The sequence below is a fragment of the Phaseolus vulgaris genome, chromosome 3 (genome assembly GCF_000499845.2).
Source record: "Phaseolus vulgaris cultivar G19833 chromosome 3, P. vulgaris v2.0, whole genome shotgun sequence".
NCBI classification, from domain to species: Eukaryota; Viridiplantae; Streptophyta; class Magnoliopsida; order Fabales; family Fabaceae; genus Phaseolus; species Phaseolus vulgaris.
Genome location: NC_023757.2, coordinates 7,224,447 through 7,243,890, shown reverse-complemented (window position 1 = coordinate 7,243,890; position 19,444 = coordinate 7,224,447). Strand labels below are relative to the sequence as shown.

The following is a 19,444-nucleotide window of genomic DNA, read 5'->3' as shown; positions in this document are numbered from 1 at the left end:
TGCTTTGTCAAAGTTGGAAGCTGAGAGTTGGCGTTAACAATGTCGTGCTGCCAATGTGTGAGAGCAAGAGCTCACTGCCAAGTCAAATGTCGAGGTGAATGACCTGAAGTGGAGTCTTACCGACATGGTCGTCACCCACCATTATGAACAGGAGAGGTCCAATGATAAGGAGTAAATTGTTGTAAAAGTCACAGTAAGATAGACATGCATTTTGTATAGAATGTATGGAAAATCAATCTAAAAAGCGTGTCAAACCCCTATAAAACAAGTTGGACTCAAAAGAATAAGAAAATAAGAAGTTGAAGAAAAAGGATAGAAAACAACAAACAAGGGAAAGATAAGAAAAGATCAATCTGCTCAATGGCTTAATGGGTTAAGGCTAGAGAACAAGCCTCCAATAAACCTTCCAAAATGTTGAGTGGAGATATCATGTGTTGAGCGGATTGAGGTCAGAAGAACCAAAGAGATTTAGAGTAGGAAAGGTTGAGCGAATTCATATGGGCTGAGTGCAAAGATTCCTTCGCCATGAAGAAAGTTCATATTCACTCAAGAAAGACTTGAAGTCAACCTAATCCAAAACAAGGAAGAGAGAGAGATTCCATTGGAGCCAATCTCAAGCCCAAAAGACTTCATGACTAAGAAAGGATGTGTTGGCCTCAACTTGAAACAAATCCTACGAAAATCCCTGAACATATGAATCCTAAGAAGCCCGAAAATGGCTTGGAGCCCAAGAAAATCACTTCAGCATGAAGAAAGTGGAGTTGAACGTAAGCCAAATCTACTGAAGATCCTTACTAAAATCTATAAATAGAGACATTGGGATCTCATACCAAATCATCGAGGGACTAAGGTCAAAGCATAAATAGATCAGAGTAAAGAATTTTGAATAATAAGTTCAAAGCTTTTAAGCTCAAAAAAGATTGAGCTTTAAAATTATATTAGGTCAGACCAAACCTTAAAGCTGAAGCCAAGACAAAGATCTTAATAGGACTTAACAAGACTTAAGGCAAACATCCTACCGGAACTCTATGGAATTAACATGCAAAGGTAATGATCGTCAATAAGATCATACGAGAAGACATTGAAGAAAAATTAAATATCTAAATTAATATAAATTAGTAAAATATGTATATTATAAAATTTTAATTTAATTTAAAATATTTTTTTTAGAAAATTACAAGACATCAGAGTAAATCAAAATAGATTTTAAAAATAAAAAAGTAATAAATGGATTGGAGAATAACTCTATGGTGAAATTGTGAAAAAATGGCAAAGTAAGGTAAGAACGGTTTATATATAGCCGATTTCCCACCTGTCAACAATAAAGGTATATTTGAGTAAATAAAAGTAGGTTGTTTAAATAAATACAAATAAAAACAGCATATTAAAAAAATCATAGAAAGAGAAAAAAAAAAGTATAAGGGGAAGAGAATTTGTGTCTTGTAATAAACATCTTTATAACTAAGTATCAAATTGTTATTTATTAATAATTTCTATCTCAATATACAATATATTTTAAAGAAATCAATGGATTATTCAATCAATAATTAAAAGGTGAAAATCTATCTAAATATGTTTTTTCATAATTCAGGTTTTCTTAAACATGTTTTTTCTTTAAATTCTTTAAAAAAAACACATTTTTAAAAATTTATTTACAAAATGTAGTTTCATAACTCCATTATGTAACACCCCAAAAATAATATCAAATCAGATATAAACTTTATTAATTCACTTAATATAGGTATAAATTCACATATTTAAAAAAAAAAATTATTATTCTTATATTTCTCTCTAAATCTCGCTCATGCACATGTAAAAATATCTACTCATGTATATAGTACAAGCATCTTAATCCATACACAAACAAACACATACAAATATAAGGGTAAACTATTAAAATAAAGTTTCGACTGCAAGTAAAAGAACTAATTTGATTAGTAATTCATAATTAATTTAATTTCCTTTTTACTCAAACACTCATACAAAATCCAAATATCAATCACAATAATTCAATTTCATTTCAACCACACTACTTTGATTTCATTTCAATCATACTCACTTGGCCTAGATTCATTTTTCTCACATACCTTGATTTTCTTTCAACCCTTGGTACTTTTGATTTCATGTCAATCATAGTGATTACATATGAATTTATCGTCTTTTGAAAGAATCGTGAATCATATTATGGCCACATAAATCCATTTTTCTCACAGTACCTTGATTTCCTTTCAATCCCTGATACCTTGTTGATTATATTTCAATCAGTGATGACATATGTATTTATTCTCTTCTGGAAGACTAATTAAGTATCCCCTACTAAGGACTAACATCTAATCCACTCCAATCGGATCAAGATAAGTCCAAACTTCCATATCATGTGACTACAATCCGTCATGGTGTATATGAACTTCCTCTTCAGTTTTTCACCAACTGATACCTTAGTTTATGCGACTTAGGCCAAAGGATCTCTACTCGTTGGCTTTTCATACTTAATGTACAAAACCACAACATCTCATACATTACCCAGAATGTATGACATCAAGTTTATGCAAGCTTTCATCAATCGTATACAACATATATCATTCACATACAATACATGCATCATTCAAGATTTCTCATATCAATTACATATGTATCTCAAATTTAGTTTAACTAAATTTATAACCTAGCATGCATACAATTGTTATATTAACTTATTATTTAAATTAACTATATATGGTTCTATTAACAAAACATATATAATTTTCCTTACTTGAAATTCTTTATTTTAGTGGAAACTTTAATTCCAGCAGGAAAACCACTCCAAAATTTAGGACCCTAAAACATGTTATCTGGACATTACCAAAATTCAATATGTCATAAAACAAGTTGAGAGAAACACTTTTCTCAACGAAAAATAAACCTTTTTTCTAAATATTAGAAATATTAATAATTTTTTAATGGTTAATTTTTTTTTGTATGATTATAGTTTATAGTTTATTGTGAAATATATTGAGGAGACATATTCATCTTATATATACTATGCTCGATCTCTTTAATTAAAAGTTTGAATTTCATGGATGAAAAATATATAGTTAGAGAGAAGACTTCAAGTAAAGTGATCGATTATCTAGGTTATATTTGATAGTCATAAACAAAACTTAAAAATGACATTAAATATAAAATATTTATTAAACAAAAAATAATTTTAAGAACACAAAATAATTAATTAATATATGAACTAAATTAGATATTATATGCGAGACTACAAAATTAAATTGATCTCTAAAATTACTTATAATAATTTGTTTAAGTCTCTAATATAATATTTAATCCTATAGTAACTACTTTTATCTCTAAAATTTATTTTTATTTACTGATTTTTTTAGTATTTACTATATCATTAATAATATAAGTTATTTTTATTTTATTTTTTAAATTATATATTAAACGTGATGACGTCATTAGATATAATTACTACTTAACTATTTTATGATTTTTTAAAAATAAACTTTAATTTTACGACATTATTGATTAAAACTAAATATTTTAACTAGTTTTAGTAATCTTCATAATTAGATATATGTTTCTTACCTAGAGAACCTAGAGTAATATTATTATTATTATTGGATGGATTAAATATTCATCTATGAAAAATACGTTATTAGATGAATTGAATATTCTTTTATGAAATGGATCAAAATGAATTAGATTTTTTAAATATTTTTTTAACTCATCTAAATTATAAAAAAAAACTTAAGATAATAAAATTAGGAGTTATGTTTCGGATTTGGTCTTAAATTCGACTCTTCTTGTTGTTCATTCTGATTTTGTTGAAGAATTATGAATAGTTGTTTTTGATAATGTAAAATATAATTAAATAAATGTTATTGTTCTCATAGTTGATTTTCTTGTGTTTATAGAATTGTACTAGTTTTATATGTTTAATTGATCCATGTTTATTTATATTTTTTTAAATTAATTAAAAATAATTTATTCAATTAAAGAAAAATATAATTAATTATATTGAGACGTTGACACTGGAGAAAATAAAAATAACCATTTATATAATTGATTATTCTTAATTTATACAATTTTCATAAATAGATAATTGCCTATTTTGAAGTTTTTCAAATACCATTTCTACTCAATTATTAGTTGAAATATCCAATTAATTCGTTTCAAATCCTACCAAAAAGTTATATAATTAATTATCATAAATTATTGATTAATTTTGTATCAAGGAATATGTTTTCTTTTAAATTTAGAAGGATGATTACAAATTATTTATTATGTAAGTGAAAAAGATTTCAATTACAAATTATATATTATGTAAGTAAAAAAGATTTCGAGAATTATCGTTCCTTCTTCGTTAAAACATCATATTTAAGTTTAGAATGGACAAGTATTTTTATTTTAAACAAATTAAATTAAGTGATATATTGATTAATAATATATTATAATATATAAGTAGTTGTAAATTTTATCTTAAAAAAATTGATTTTTTAAGATTAAGTTAAATTTAAAAATATACTATCTATATAAAGTCTATTTAATAAGAATTTGTTAAAATTCTTAATAGACATATTTTTATAATTCATTTTTAAATTGATTAAGTGATAAAATCAATGTTAACATTATTCATTCTTTCTATTCTTTATTTCTCATTTACTATTTTTTTTTAATTTTTTCTTGACATTTAAAAAAACTATAAAAACTCCAATATTTAATATAAGATGAAACATGGTGAAGACATGTGAATGATGATGATGTTGTGTTGTGACTTCTAAGCTTTCTCTTTTCCACCTTTTTTTTCCTACTAATACGATAAAATAAAACTATTTATCAGTCATCTCATGATCTGTTCTTCTCATAAGGTCGCAACTGTTTCTTCTACTCCCTTTTGCATATCTCAATCGTCATTTGATTCAACTCACATGCCAAGTTAGACTTATCTGGGAACTGGGTATTAATTTGCATGCCACCCATCTGTTTGTTTTAAATTCACACTGCAATATTGGTGGCTAGAGATTTACCCTTTAGGTGTTCCATGTTTTTTTCCCCTCACGGGCATCTTTACCAGTCAATTCTTGTTCAGGTGTTAAAAAAACACTAAACGAGGAGAATTTTTGAAGCAAAAATTGGAACCTTGGTTCAGAAGACTGTAATAGACTACCCCTTTTCGTTAAACCAGACTACAAATGTTTTTTTTCATGTTTTATTTTGTTCTGGGAAGAGGGTAGTTGTTGATTAGTATGGCAGTCACTGATTTCATTTTGTAATTTTGGATGTTTTTCAGATGAGGATGATGATGAGTGGGATGTGGAAGTCAAGAGGGATCTTTTTCTCTTTGCTTGTTCTTGCAACCTTTCAGCTAGCAATGTCAGATGAGCACCAACCTCTCTCAAAAGTTGCCATTCATAAAACAACACTTGCTCTTGATGAGCGTGCTTATATCAAAGCCACTCCTAATGTCCTGGGCTTGACCGTACGCTTTCACTGCACTTTGAGATTTTTCATTTAGTTTTTAGTTGCTTCATTTTCTGCTTTCAACTACTTACCTAAGATGAAAATAAGTTTTGGTAGCAGAAATTGATGGATCCTGCTTGCAATTGTTTAGGGACAAAATACAGAATGGGTTACACTGCAATACAGTAACCCGAAACCCACAGTAGAAGATTGGATTGGAGTGTTTTCTCCTGCAAACTTCAGGTAGGCTTCACATCATGATCTTGCTCGAGTATAATTATGAGTTACGAATCAAAGAGTCTTGTTCCATTCATTGATTGGGAATCAAATGTTTCACATATTCCAGTGCTTCTACCTGCCCTGCAGAAAACATATGGGTGAATCCCCCATTTCTATGTTCTGCGCCTATCAAGGTTTGTGTGACACAAATCCTTAGTCAAAGAAAGCTTCGAAGTTAACATGTTTTGATGTTAAACTCTCTTTCTTTTCTGGTTTCAGTATCAATATGCCAATTTCTCCAGTAGTAGTTACAAGAGCACAGGAAAAGCTTCCTTGAAGCTTCAGTTGATTAATCAGAGATCCGACTTCTCATTTGCCCTTTTCACTGGTGGCTTAACAAATGTATGTACATAAACTCCTCTACCCTTTAATCCTCCTGTTTATCAAATTAATAGATGTATTATGATTGTAGAGATTTTCCAATTCTTGGAAAGGGCTTTATGGGAATGTCATCATGAGAGCTTGCAGTGATAAGCAATATTTGTTAATGAAAACCATCATAAGTCAACTATTTGGAACTCTACTCATCTTATAATTCAAGGCATTCTAGGCTAATGTCACCATGCTCATACCATCTTATTGTTCATCTCCGATTTATCTGAGCACCTCATAGACAGCTCCATCTTTCATGACATCTGAGCTGGTTCCATTCTATATCTTTTCACTGTAAAATAGCCATGACTCTTTCTCCGACTTTCGCCCCATGAAAAGAAATTCCTACCATTAGGCATACATTTTGTGAACTTCTGTTGCAACTTCTATTTAGAAAGTATTTGTGACTGTATACTCCCTGTCCCAACGCTATGGTGTTAGGTTAGTTTGAATGTTTTGTCCTGTTTGCATATGTAACTTTTTTTCTTTATTGTGTATATGATGTTTGTGACCAGAAATGTGGATTTTGAGCTGAACTTTATCTTTCTATTCTTTTATCAAATTATTTTTGACAGCCAAAGCTCGTTGCCGTGTCAAATAAAGTATCATTCATCAATCCAAATGCACCAGTATATCCTCGATTAGCACAAGGGAAAACATGGAATGAAGTAAGTTTAAGCTCCCTCTATTGCAATGTCAAAACTGCCTCTTTTTAACAGATTTGGATATTATTCCTATGAGTATTAGTGCAGTAGGAGCTTGCTCTGATTGCAACTAAAAGTCTTTCTTAGAATGATATTTGTTGGTAAATGTGTGTGTTAGAGCCCAACAAAGTTTATGGGCCGAAAAAGCCATTGGTCCATGAGGGGCATGACACACCTAAGGCATGGAGGGTGTATGTGCCTAAATGGAAGAAGGGAAATCCTAAAGTTGAGGTGTCACGAGTAGTGGAGAGGTCGTTAAACATGAGAGAATGTTTTTATTATTTAGAGTAAAGAGGAGGCGGGGGATGAGCATTCTGTTATTTTTCTGATATTTTGTTAGAGGAGCTATGCTCTGGGAAATTGGAGGTTTACTCCTCTTGAAGTTTCCTTTTGATTGCAAATGATACATAATTGTCCAGTTTCTTGATATTTTCCTCTTTTACATTTACCACTACAATATTGGTTTGTAACACTTTGTATGTGGATTAAGAATATCTAGGATTGTCAATAGATTATTTACTTTGTTCTTGTAACAGATGACTGTAACTTGGACAAGTGGATATGGAATCAGTGAAGCTGAACCTTTTGTTGAATGGGGACCTAAAGGAGGGAACCATGTGAAATCTCCTGCTGGGACACTGACTTTTGATCGTAACACCATGTGTGGTATGCAACTCTTCTGCTACCCTTTAGTATCAACCTATATTTGAGTCATAGTTACTTTTGCAATGGAGAATGTGTTTATTTTGTCAGTTAACAGTCTTTGCGTTTTAAAATGAGTATGGCTATTTGCAAATTTCATTCATAAAGAGGAAGTAGTGGAATTGAAAAATTCACTTTCGTATATTCATCTATAAATGTAGGTGCACCAGCAAGGACTGTTGGATGGCGTGACCCGGGATATATACACACTAGTTTTCTGAAGGAGTTGTGGCCCAACCGAGAGTATGTTATATCTTATTTGAGCATCATTATAATTGCTTGCTTGACAATTGATATTATTAATTTGCTATTCTAGTTTTTAAAACAAACCTAACTAATCAAATATATCCTTTAGCTGCTAAAAGTAATACTAATATAAACTTATACAGGAAAAATTACTGAAAGCAGTTTGATTACTTGATAAATAATATTTTTCAATCAGATACAACAAAAAAAAAGTCTTTATCCGCTATGTGGGGTCTACATGGATAAAACATGGCTACTGTGTTTTGTCAAAAACTTATTCTCAAGAAAGGCCATTTTAGATCAAGATCTCCTACGATTATTACTCTGAAGTCCTTTTTTTTTCCTACCTCTGATTATTTATCCCTCCACATCATTAGCTTAGTTGAGCCCCTGGTAGGGTAGTATTCTTCTCATATGACCAAAACCATCTTTAGCAAGATTTTATCATCTGTTTAACAATAGGATCTACATCAACTTTTGGTGTAATATTTTCGTTTCTGATAAAAACTTGGAAAAAGAAGAGAGAGAAATGAAATATTTTATTAATTACTATCATGATAATTACATTCTCAACTCCTATATTTGTAACAATTACATTCTCAACTCCTATATTTGTAACAATCACATTCTCTTAGAAAAGGAGATAAAAATCATTTGAAATGAATGAGTAGATTTTAGGGATATTGTTCCTAATAACTATAGAGATATTAGGATAATTTTATTCAAATACTCTTCTATTTACAACACTCTCCCTCAAGTTGGTAAATGAATATCAATCATTCACAACTTGCTTACAATGTCTTGGAATCTGTTTGAGGAAGTCCCTTTATGAAGATGTCTGCTAAGTGAAGCTCTGTAAGGACATGAGTTTTGCACTACCAAACCTTTATCAAGATTATCTTTGATGAAGTGACTATCAATTTTAATGTGTTTGGTCCTATCATGTTGTACTAGATTATGAGCAATGCTCATGGTTGACTTATTATCACAGTACAATTGCATAGGGATGTCAAGTTCTATGTTTTAGGGTAATTTAATATGATCTTTATCCAAAGTCCTTTACACTCACCTTGAGCAAGGGCTCGAAATTCAGTTTTTGCACTTGAACGAGCTACTTTATCTTGTTTTTTTACTTCTTCAAGTGACTAAATTTTCTCCCAGCAACATATAGGACCCAGAGTTAGATTTTCTGCCACTAACGGATCATAATCTACACCATTATATATCTTTAGAGTCAAAAGTGTCTTTTTTTCTAAATAGTAGTTCCTTTCCTGGGCTTGACTTCAAGTACTGAAGAATTTTTTCAACTGCTTGTATGTGTCTTTCTCTTGGATCATGCATAAAATGACTAACCACACTAACTGTGTAAGCAATGTTCTGTCTCGTGTGTGATAAATTAATGAGTTTTCTTCCAATATCTGATATTGAGTTTTTCATAGAAGAATTCTCTTCACTTCCAATTTTGTGATTTTGTTCAATAGGAACCCCTGAGAGTCTACATCCTAGCTCACTTGTTTATTTGAGGAGATCAAGAATATATTTTCTTTGGGAGATGAAAATCCATTTTTTTGAATAAGCAACCTTTATTCCAAGGAGATACTTAAGTTTTCCCAGGTCTTTCATTTCAAATTGAGCTGTCAATTTTTACTTTAAAGCCACTTTCTTTGTTTCATTATCTCCGGTAGGAATCATGTCATCCACATAGACCAACAATAGAGTAAGTTTACTTGTATTGAAGTGTTTTATGAATAAAGTATGATCTCCTTGGCTTTGCTTATATCCTAAGGAAACCATTGCTTATGTAAATCTCCCAAAGCGTGCTCTTGGAGATTGTTTATGTCCATATAAGGCCTTCTTTAGGAGGCAAACCTTATTCCTTGCATTATGAGCTTCAAATCTAGGTAGAATCTCCATGTACACTTATTTTTCTAAATCTTCATGAAAAAAAACATTTTTGACATGCAATTGATGTAAGTCCCATCCAAAATGAGCTGCTAGAGCTTTTGTTGTGGATTTTTAACACATGTTAATTCATGGGCAATACTCTTAAAGGACAAAATTTTGGAGAATTCATGTTTTACATATTCAGTACCATTATCAGACCTACATCTTTTAATGTTTTTCCCTAATTAATTTTTGACAAGATGGAAAAGATTAACAAAGATTTGAAATACGCCAAACTTACTTTTCATGACATATGTCCATGTAACACAAGTAAATCATCAATAAAAGTAACAAACAATTTTTCCCCAGAGTATAAAGGATTTGGCACCAAATATACTTCATTTTCCCCCCGTGACTTGTATAAATTATAAGTAACATAACTCTATATTGGTTCAAAACTTCAAATATTGTGGTATGAAGGAACATCTTGATTTTATTAGCAGCAGTTCACTGTGAACCCCAACTTGCAATGTATTTATTTTTCTATTTTCAGGTACATATACAAGCTGGGGCATAGACTATTTAATGGTACAGTAATATGGAGCGAAGAATACCAGTTCAAAGCATTTCCTTTTCCAGGTCAAAATTCCTTGCAACGTGTAGTCATATTCGGTGATATGGGAAAGGTAATTTTCTTTCTTTTTATTTTTTCTCGTGGCCCTTTTAGTTATAACCATGTTCTGAAATCTGGAGATACAATTTGTATAAATGAATTCATAATTACATATAAGTAAAAGAGATAAGATTGATCAGGTTGATTTAAATCTCCATTACTTCTTTGTCTTCTGTTTCATCCATGGGTAATTCCAATTATATTTACTCTCCTTTGTTTCTTTGTGATATTTTATATTTGAATTTAAGTTATATATTTTGTATTGTAAAAATAATATACCCTGAAAAGATATCAGTTATTCTTACTTTTGATTTAATTACTGGTTACTCCACTTTTTATTTTCTTATCTCACACGCAGGCAGAAGCTGATGGCTCCAATGAATTTAATAATTTCCAGCCTGGCTCACTCAACACTACTAAACAGATTATAAAAGACTTAAAAGATGTAGATATAGTCTTCCACATTGGTGATTTATGCTATGCTAGTGGATACATTTCACAGTGGGATCAGTTTACTGCACAAATTGAGCCAATTGCATCAACTGTACCATATATGACAGCGAGGTTTGACTTGTTATGCATGAGTTGCACTTTTTTATGTTTACTGCTACTCTTGATTATGTCATTTTTATGCTTTTACATTCTGTGCTTTTAGTGGCAATCATGAACGTGACTGGCCAGGGACTGGATCCTTTTATGGGACCTTGGATTCTGGTGGTGAATGTGGTGTACTGTCTCAAACCATGTTTTATGTACCAGCTGAGAACAGAGAAAAATTCTGGTAAAATATCTTTAAATTTCAACCTTTCAGCATCTGTGTTAAATATGTTCCCTTTTATAAAACTCTAATTGATGTAGGCATTTAGCATCTTTAACATCAAAGTTGCATAACCATGCTCCTTCTCTTGCACCAGATAAAACTAAGTTAACCTATTCATAAATGTAGTAAATTTTGTTACCTTCTTGAGTATGCCTACGAAAAAAATGTTATTATTTCCTCCGGAAAGATCTTCAAAAATTACTTTACTTTGCCAGGTACTCAGCTGACTATGGTATGTTCAAATTCTGCATAGCTAACACAGAACTCGATTGGAGAAAGGGATCAGAACAGTATAAATTCATTGAAAATTGCCTAGCATCGGTTGACCGACAAAAACAGCCATGGCTGATATTTCTTGCACATAGGGTACTTGGTTATTCTTCTGCAGGGTTCTATGTGGCAGAAGGCTCTTTTGAAGAACCAATGGGAAGGGAGGACCTTCAATATCTCTGGCAAAAGTATAAGGTTGACATAGCAATGTATGGACATGTTCATAACTATGAAAGAACTTGCCCTGTGTATCAGGTATTTTGCTTAACTTCAGAGATAGTTAGTTTTTACTTTGTTCCTTTACTTCCCTGTAGAAGCTCTACATGATTATATGCTATGGCTTGAAAATACCCTTTCTACATTTGGAAGTGTGCAACTCATCTTGTCCTTTTCTTGTTCTTCACTTTACAGACTGTCAGTTTGGTCATCAAGAACATACATTAGATTATGGCCATTTTGTTATTAAAATATTTCTTGTTAGCTTTGAATACTTTTGGTACGTGAACTTTATACCAATATAAATTGGAATCCCGCAATAATTAGATAAATTGTAGCATTTTATAGTCTAAAATAACTTTGCACATTTTTTAACTACATCAAGATTAATTTAATGCCGGGTATTATAGTTGTGTCGTATCTTATGATTATTAAATTTATCATATTCCTGTATTTATGTTGTATCGAATCTGTGCTTTCTAGCCGTTACTTTGTCATCAAGAATAAAAAAATTTAAATTACCTAGACACTTCTTTCTTGTTTGCTGTTATCATTAAACATGAAAAAATAACTGCCATTTTCCTTACACAGAATATCTGCACCAATAAAGAGAAGCACAATTACAAGGGCCCCTTGAATGGTACAATACATGTAGTGGTTGGGGGAGGAGGAGCATCCCTTGCTGAATTTGCCCCCATAAACACTAAGTGGAGTATATTTAAAGACTATGACTTTGGATTTGTCAAGCTTACAGCATTTGACCAATCAAACCTGTTGTTTGAGTACAAGAAAAGCAGTGATGGACAAGTTTATGACTCTTTCACAATATCCAGGGAGTACAGGGATATCTTGGCTTGCACTGTTGATAGTTGTCCACCTACAACTCTAGCATCATGATCTAAAGGTAAATAAAATGTTCCATTTGATCTGAATGAAGTGAGGCAACTGATTGGAATTTGTATAGGCCAACAGAAACCACTTATTTTTTAAGTCATGCTTACTTTAAGATGAACCACAATTTCACCATAAACTTCCCCTGTTACCTACCATGAATTGAAAATTATATACCACATTCTTGAGGTATGTTTTTGAATTGAACTTTTTTTTCTTTAATTCTTTCTTTAATCCCGGAACATGGAATTCAGATAATTTTCGAGTTATAAAATTCAGAAGTTAAAATTTGTGTTTCAGATTGTAAAATATTCCAAATTGCACAATCTAGAATACAAATTTAGATTCTAAATTGTAGAATTTAGAATAAATAATTTTAAAATTTTAAAAAATGAGGCCGTGGGAAAAAATTATGAGGATGCATATAAAAATTTCTAGATTTTAAGAGTCTACTCTGCACTTGGCCTGCATGGATTGCAGGTTATTAGGTACGGGACTAAGCGGTTGAATCGTGTGTAAGATCCGTTTCACATTGACATCTCCATTATCGATCGATCTGTTCCACATTGACATCCCTATTACCTCGTTTCACATTGACATCCCCCCATTATCGATCGATCCGTTCCACATTGACATCCCTATTATCTTAGGTCGTGTAGCCCTTGTATCAAAAGGCACTTGTTCACAAATTTTATCTTTCTTGGGTAGTTAAATTATAAATGAAAATTTTATATTCAACTGAACATAATCTTTGAAGTTGATTGTAGAGAATATATTTATGTTCGAGTACTTCAAAAACTAGTAACAGGTATGCATACTTTTAAAAACTCTTAAAATTAGTTCTTTTGATGAGACCTGATATGTAAAATTTGGGACCTTTTGGAAATATAAATATTTGGTTATCTCTTTAGAAGTTATAAAATTTATTTAAATTATTGATTTAACCTAAAATTAATTTGTAACGTATTAACCTTATAAATTTGAATAATTGAAAGGTTTATCAATACAAAGTAAATATTAAATTTGAACATTTATTGAAAAGAAACTCAACTAGAAAGTTCATAGATGTAAAATCTTGCAATACTGCTCATCTTTGATATGATATTGATTGATGAAAATTTATTATATTGATCCATATAAATTTTCAAAAATAAAAATAAATAATATAATTTAGACTTTAATATTATACTTTTTTAAAATGTAAAAAATCTGGGTACTCAATAGAACCAATTTTTTTTAATAAAAAGTTAATTGAAAATGTTCAATTTATAAGAAACTAAAATGTTAATTAAATATAAAATAAAGGGTTGGAGAACTAAATAATGTGGAGGATAAAGTACAAGAAATACAAATGATAGAAAAAAAAAAGACAAAATTACGTAAGAGAAAAAAAAACTGAAAAAAACAATAAATCTCAGTTTGCAAAGAGTATCATTTCGGATTTTCTATTTACCATTTTTCTATTTTCAAGTTTTAAACATTACATATTTCTCAATAAACTATAATTTTATCTCGCCTAATTTTAATTAATAAAGTCTTTAAATAGATAATTTGTCAATAATTTATTATTATACTACAATAAAATCATTAAATACCAACCAAACTTAGAGACTAAAAATAATTAGTCACTATATCAACTAAATTAGATATTATTTTAAAAACTAAAAAAACTATTGGTATTTAAAGTGATTTCTATTTTTAATAAAAAATTATAAATAATTTTAAATTAGTATTTAAATTAGCTACCAGGATTTTAATTACTATTATTTTATATTTTAAATTAGTCTTTAAAAGACTAATTTAGATTATAGAGTAATTAGTAGCTAAAATCTTAGCAACTAATGGTTAGATACTAAAGATGATCATGTTTCAATTCTACAACACGGCCAAACTAAATCAAACATGCATGAATCCAATTCAACTAAATCTTATCAACAAAATATGTGTCTACTTATGTATTCAATACTCCACTTATATGTTTACTTATGAGATGTTTCTCTTTTACCTCTTGAATCATACACCTAAGAGATTAATTAGAATATTAAGAATTGACCAAGAAATCAAAACTAGGGAAAAAAAATTAACCCTTAACATTTATTCAATAACAACCTCTTACAAAAAACAGATATAAAAAAGATCATAAGGTTAAAACAAATTGCCAAATAGAATTGAAAACAAAACTTTGATCGATCAAAACTTAAAAATCAATGGAGAATTACAAAGGAATCAACCCATAAGGTTTAATCTCCCATGAGAAAGATGAAACAAAAAAAAGTACAAAAAAGAAATAAAAATAAGTTTTGAGTGTGTGTCACATTCTAAAAAAACAATCATAGTTCTTCTTCTCACTTCTCTTTTATAATTCCCTTTTTTTTCACAAAATCGAATTCATAATACATCTTAAGATATTGTTTAAAGTATCACATGTTCATTTTTCTCTTTTATAATTTCCTTTTTTTTCACAAAATCGAATTCATAATACATCTTAAGATATTGTTTAAAGTATCACATGTTCATTTTTCTGTTTGGAATGATTAAGCATATATCTTTTTTTTCCTTTTTTTTATTTACACAAAATTGAATTCAAAATCTGTCTCAAGATATTGTTTTACAATTATTAAATATTTACTCTTTTTTTTCGAATTATTAAGGAAATATTTACTCTTCTAAATATTTTGTTTTAATTAAATATAATAGATAATTTTAATTTATAAAAATTAAGAAATATAAAATTAAACGTCCAATTTATTTATTTAGACAAATCCTAATTGATTATTTTAATATGTTATCATTTTGAATAAACAATTATTCCTCGTTATTTTTTCTTTAATTCTTTTTACAACTTATTTATTTTATTATATCTTTTTGTCTTTACAATAACTTTCAAATAATTAAATATTATATAAAAATTAAAAAAGAAAAAAGAAATACAACTATTTTATCATAATTAAAAATATTATGTTTTTTTTTTAATTATTGTAGATTAACCATAACCAATCACACTATACAAGAAGAAAGTGAGCAAAGTTTATATCTTAGAGCATTTGAACCTGAACTGAAGGAAAACCCTAAGCACTGATAGCAACTCAATCTCACACCATGCAGGTACACTCTCTTTTCCCAATTTCTTTCCAAGGCAGCAATTTCGTTTTTTTAGTTAGGGTTTTCAAAATTTGGATACCAAAATTAATTTGGGCGTTTTATGCAGGCGAGTGATAGGTTTAACATCAACTCTCAGCTCGAACATCTTCAAGCCAAATATGTTGGAACTGGTCATGCCGATTTGAACAGATTGTCAGTTTCGCTCTCACTCTTTTCCCCAAAATTCATTCTCAATTTTTGATTTTTTGTTTTCAATAATTTTTGTTTGTTTTTCTTGGTTTTATGGGTGTGCAGTGAGTGGGCAGTGAACATTCAACGTGATAGCTATGCATCATATATTGGCCACTACCCTTTACTGGCTTACGTTGGTATTGCTGAAAATGAATCTATTGGAAGGGAACGCTATAACTTTATGCAGGTTTTCTTTCTATCTATATCCACTACTTTGTTTCACTGTCATCTTAATAAAGGATAAATGCTAGCAATGCACTTTTTTTTCGGTGTTCTACTGTATTTGGAGAGTTCATCCACAAGAAGTGGGAACAGTTACTAGTTTTGCCCAATAACATACACACGAGTGCTTTTCTTTGTAGTGAAATATATGTAATAAATAAGGCTGGCAAAGCACGGATAAGATTGATTTCTTGAGGTGTCTGTAAGAACTTATCTGTAGTATATTGCACAAGTTCTTCAGGATACAATAAGAACTTTTCGGATAATACCGAGGATCTCAGAACTAGTAAGAACTCTTAAATTCCTAAGAGTAAAAGAACTTAGGACACGAGAAATATTAGAAAGAGAAAGAATGAAAAGGTGAACAAGAGTGAAGGAAATATTAGAAAAAGAGAAAGAATGAAGAGGTGAAAAAGAGTGAAGGAAATATTAGAAAAGGAGAAAGAATGAAGAGGTGAAAAAGAGTGAAGAAGCTGTGAGAGATGTGTGTTCTACGAGCACTGCAGAAACACTTATTTATAGATGGAGGAGGAACCCCAAAACCTGGTTGAGCTGAACCACATCTCCTGGCTGAGCGGTTGTGGAGAGAAAAGTGGAGTGCATCTAAAGGTAGCTCCTCCAAGATTCGGAGGGTTACGAGACTTTTGTGATATCGATTTACAACAATATATTTCCACCAAACAGGTTGTCTGTGTGCTTTTGAGACAAAGGTGAAAAGAAACGAAAATCACCTGTTACTTGTAATGCTTTTCTGTTGAACTTGTTGAAAGGAAAGTGTAGGGAGGGATGAGTAGTTTTGGTGTTTAAGAGTTATGGAGCATGCCCAGACAACCCAACACAACCAATGTTCAAAACATAGGACACTGGGTCTCTGCATATGCATAAATAGGTCATGCAAGTTCGTTAGCCATCATTAGATTACAGTATAATCACTTTATCTCTCATATAAAATCTAAATTAAGATGAATTATATTTTAGGAAAGACATGCTCATCTTCTCAAAAGCAACTTACCAAGGGGCCATTTTTGGTTTAAGAAAAAAATTGATAACATTTTATTAGCAACTTACCAAGGAACTTAATTCTGAAAGGAATTAGCAAGAAGTACAATTTAGAATTATCTGAAGAGTAGTTATAGCACGACCCTTCTCTGAATTTTTCTTTGTCTTCTTAACCTTCTTTTAGTATTGTTGCTTACAACTTGTCAGTCATCAGCTATTCATAACAAACTCTATCTTTTGTGCAGAAAATGCTCCTGCCTTGTGGTTTGCCTCCGGAAAAAGAAGAGGATTAATCACACTGTACTGTTTATTCTATAGCCTTTAACAGTTTATTGTGCTGTGTTATCTGATTCAGAAAACAGATGCTTGTGACCTTGAATACATATTGTAGCATCAACTTTCTTCAGCTTGTGGATGCTTAAGTAGTTGTTATGAAGCTTGGAAAATTTTCAAGATACTAGTTTAATCTTAAATCTTAATTTTGTCTGTGTTTCTTAAATGGTGGCCCTTTAAATTGAACGAAGATTATATTCACATCCAAGAAAATGTGTTTCTCCCTTGAATGAATTGTATAACATGCACAACTTTTAGGTTGCATTTGGAGTTTGAAGAAGATTGGCTAAGTGTATGACCGATTGTTCGCATGATTGGCTATTATGACCATGTTTAATTTTTATTTAATACCTTACTTTGAACAGAGTTTGAGGCAGGTTAAATCATATATTTTAGATTGTGAACACTTTTTTGGATGATTGAAACATTTATCTTTACATTTGTTTACATGAAAATTATGAAATTCAATTATTTTTTAATAAAAAAATAGTTATAAATATTATGAAAAGTGATTCTATCGAAAAAAGGAGTGAAGTTTAATTTTAGATTCTTTTACAACAGTTTGTGGAATTTTGTTTCCACGAAAATTTTATCATGTTTTTGGTTCAAAATCAATTGGTTTAATAATTTTCATGTGAATGAATTTATTATGATAAATTTCACATCTTGGATAAGTTAAAAAAGAATTTAAAATCTCATCTCCAAATCGAAAATAGTTACTATTTTAAAAGATTTAAATTAACTAAATTTAAAAGATAAATGACTAAATAAGTTTTAGTCCAAACTATAATTAATTCTATATTTTTTTTTATCTAAATAAACTTATTTCACAGGTACACAAAGAGCTGGATTTGTGATTGAGTCCCTTCCTTTAAACTATCATCTTAGGTAGTTTCTTCCTGCACCCCACAATTTTTAAATCTTAAACTAACCTTTACCTTTTATTTGAATTGGGATTTGAGAGTGAGTTATGGATTCATCAATTTGAAAGTGAATTATGTTGCTTTTTGGATGAGGGGGTGTTTAGAAAGCAATGTTACATAAATTGTTGATTTTCGGATTGTTGAATCAGGTAGCCTAATTTTTATTATGATTGGTGGATCTAGAATGGTTTTTTTCAATTATGGATTTCTAAATCTGAAATGCATATTTTGAATTATGGATTGGCGGAATGGTTTTTTATTAATGGATGTTCTACATTTTTAATTTTTTTTGGATTAACATTGTCATTCATGTACTACCGGAAGCACCAATCCAATCTGCGATGTTACTGGACGCGCCAATCCAAAATTTTACCGAAAGCGCCAATACAAAAATTTATCGGATTTCATAATCCAAAATGTAAAAAAATAAATGTACAATTTTCACATGGAAATGGTTTTGTCTTTGCACAACATTGTTCGGGTGTAGGAGGAAACTGCCATCATCTTAAAGCTCATTCAATTTTTTAATTTTAATAAGACTCCACTCCTCCTACATAACCCATCGCCGGTTCTACAGCTCTACCTGCACTTTTCAAAAATATAATTAAAAATAGTTTTAATATATTTTAAATACATTTTAAGGATTTCATAAGTTAAACCAAATTCAAATACAAAGTTCATTAAACATTAAATTACAAAATAAAATAAAAAATAATTTCAAAATAAAATATACTCATTCATCAATTATGCTTGATTTCATCTTGATGTGGTGGGTTCTTCCAAAAAATTCAGTATTTGAAGTTTTGTTCACTTTATCTATAGTGCGATACGGAAACAAACAAATTATTTTAATTTATTATAAAAAGTATATAAATGAATGAATTATAATAAATTAAAAACTTTAATTCAGACTTTAAAAGCAATTGTTTAGTTTGTACCTTCCACTTCAAATTCCAACAACCAAATTTCTGGTGTTGATCAAAGATTATATATTATTTGGAACAAAATAACTGCAATATTAATTAAGACGAAAATTCATACTAAAAAGCTTGTTCGAATTTTGTTGTGATTTGTTGAGACATTGGACGATCTGTTTAGATGGTTTGTTAAGTTCCTAAATAGTCTGTTG

The 19,444-nt window shown here is 30.1% G+C and overlaps 2 protein-coding genes across 5 annotated transcripts; both read left to right on the top strand.

Annotated features, from left to right (window-relative positions):
• The first annotated feature begins 4,717 nt into the window (after positions 1 to 4,717).
• LOC137806500 (probable inactive purple acid phosphatase 1) lies at positions 4,718 to 12,727 on the top strand. Of its 3 annotated transcripts, none has more exons than XM_068606660.1 (13): positions 4,718 to 4,945; positions 5,279 to 5,467; positions 5,600 to 5,691; positions 5,795 to 5,861; positions 5,947 to 6,069; positions 6,675 to 6,767; positions 7,340 to 7,469; positions 7,667 to 7,748; positions 10,189 to 10,321; positions 10,667 to 10,872; positions 10,964 to 11,089; positions 11,344 to 11,653; positions 12,206 to 12,727. In XM_068606660.1, exons 2-13 carry the CDS (start codon positions 5,279 to 5,281, stop codon positions 12,509 to 12,511), a joined length of 1,857 nt encoding a protein of 618 aa, XP_068462761.1. In that variant the 5' UTR covers positions 4,718 to 4,945; the 3' UTR covers positions 12,512 to 12,727. The 3 variants fall into 3 exon arrangements, with proteins under 3 accessions (XP_068462761.1, XP_068462760.1, XP_068462762.1); XM_068606659.1 differs by having other exon boundaries at positions 4,723 to 4,856; XM_068606661.1 differs by having other exon boundaries at positions 4,843 to 5,143.
• A 2,746-nt stretch (positions 12,728 to 15,473) lies between these two features.
• LOC137806499 (uncharacterized protein At4g14342) lies at positions 15,474 to 17,558 on the top strand. 2 transcript variants are annotated; one of them, XM_068606657.1, is made up of 4 exons: positions 15,474 to 15,610; positions 15,714 to 15,799; positions 15,902 to 16,025; positions 17,305 to 17,558. In XM_068606657.1, the coding sequence occupies exons 1-4, from the start codon at positions 15,605 to 15,607 to the stop codon at positions 17,350 to 17,352; spliced, it is 264 nt and encodes an 87-aa protein (XP_068462758.1). In that variant the 5' UTR covers positions 15,474 to 15,604; the 3' UTR covers positions 17,353 to 17,558. The 2 variants fall into 2 exon arrangements, with proteins under 2 accessions (XP_068462758.1, XP_068462759.1); XM_068606658.1 differs by lacking the exon at positions 15,474 to 15,610 and having other exon boundaries at positions 15,708 to 15,799.
• The last annotated feature ends 1,886 nt before the right edge of the window (positions 17,559 to 19,444 follow it).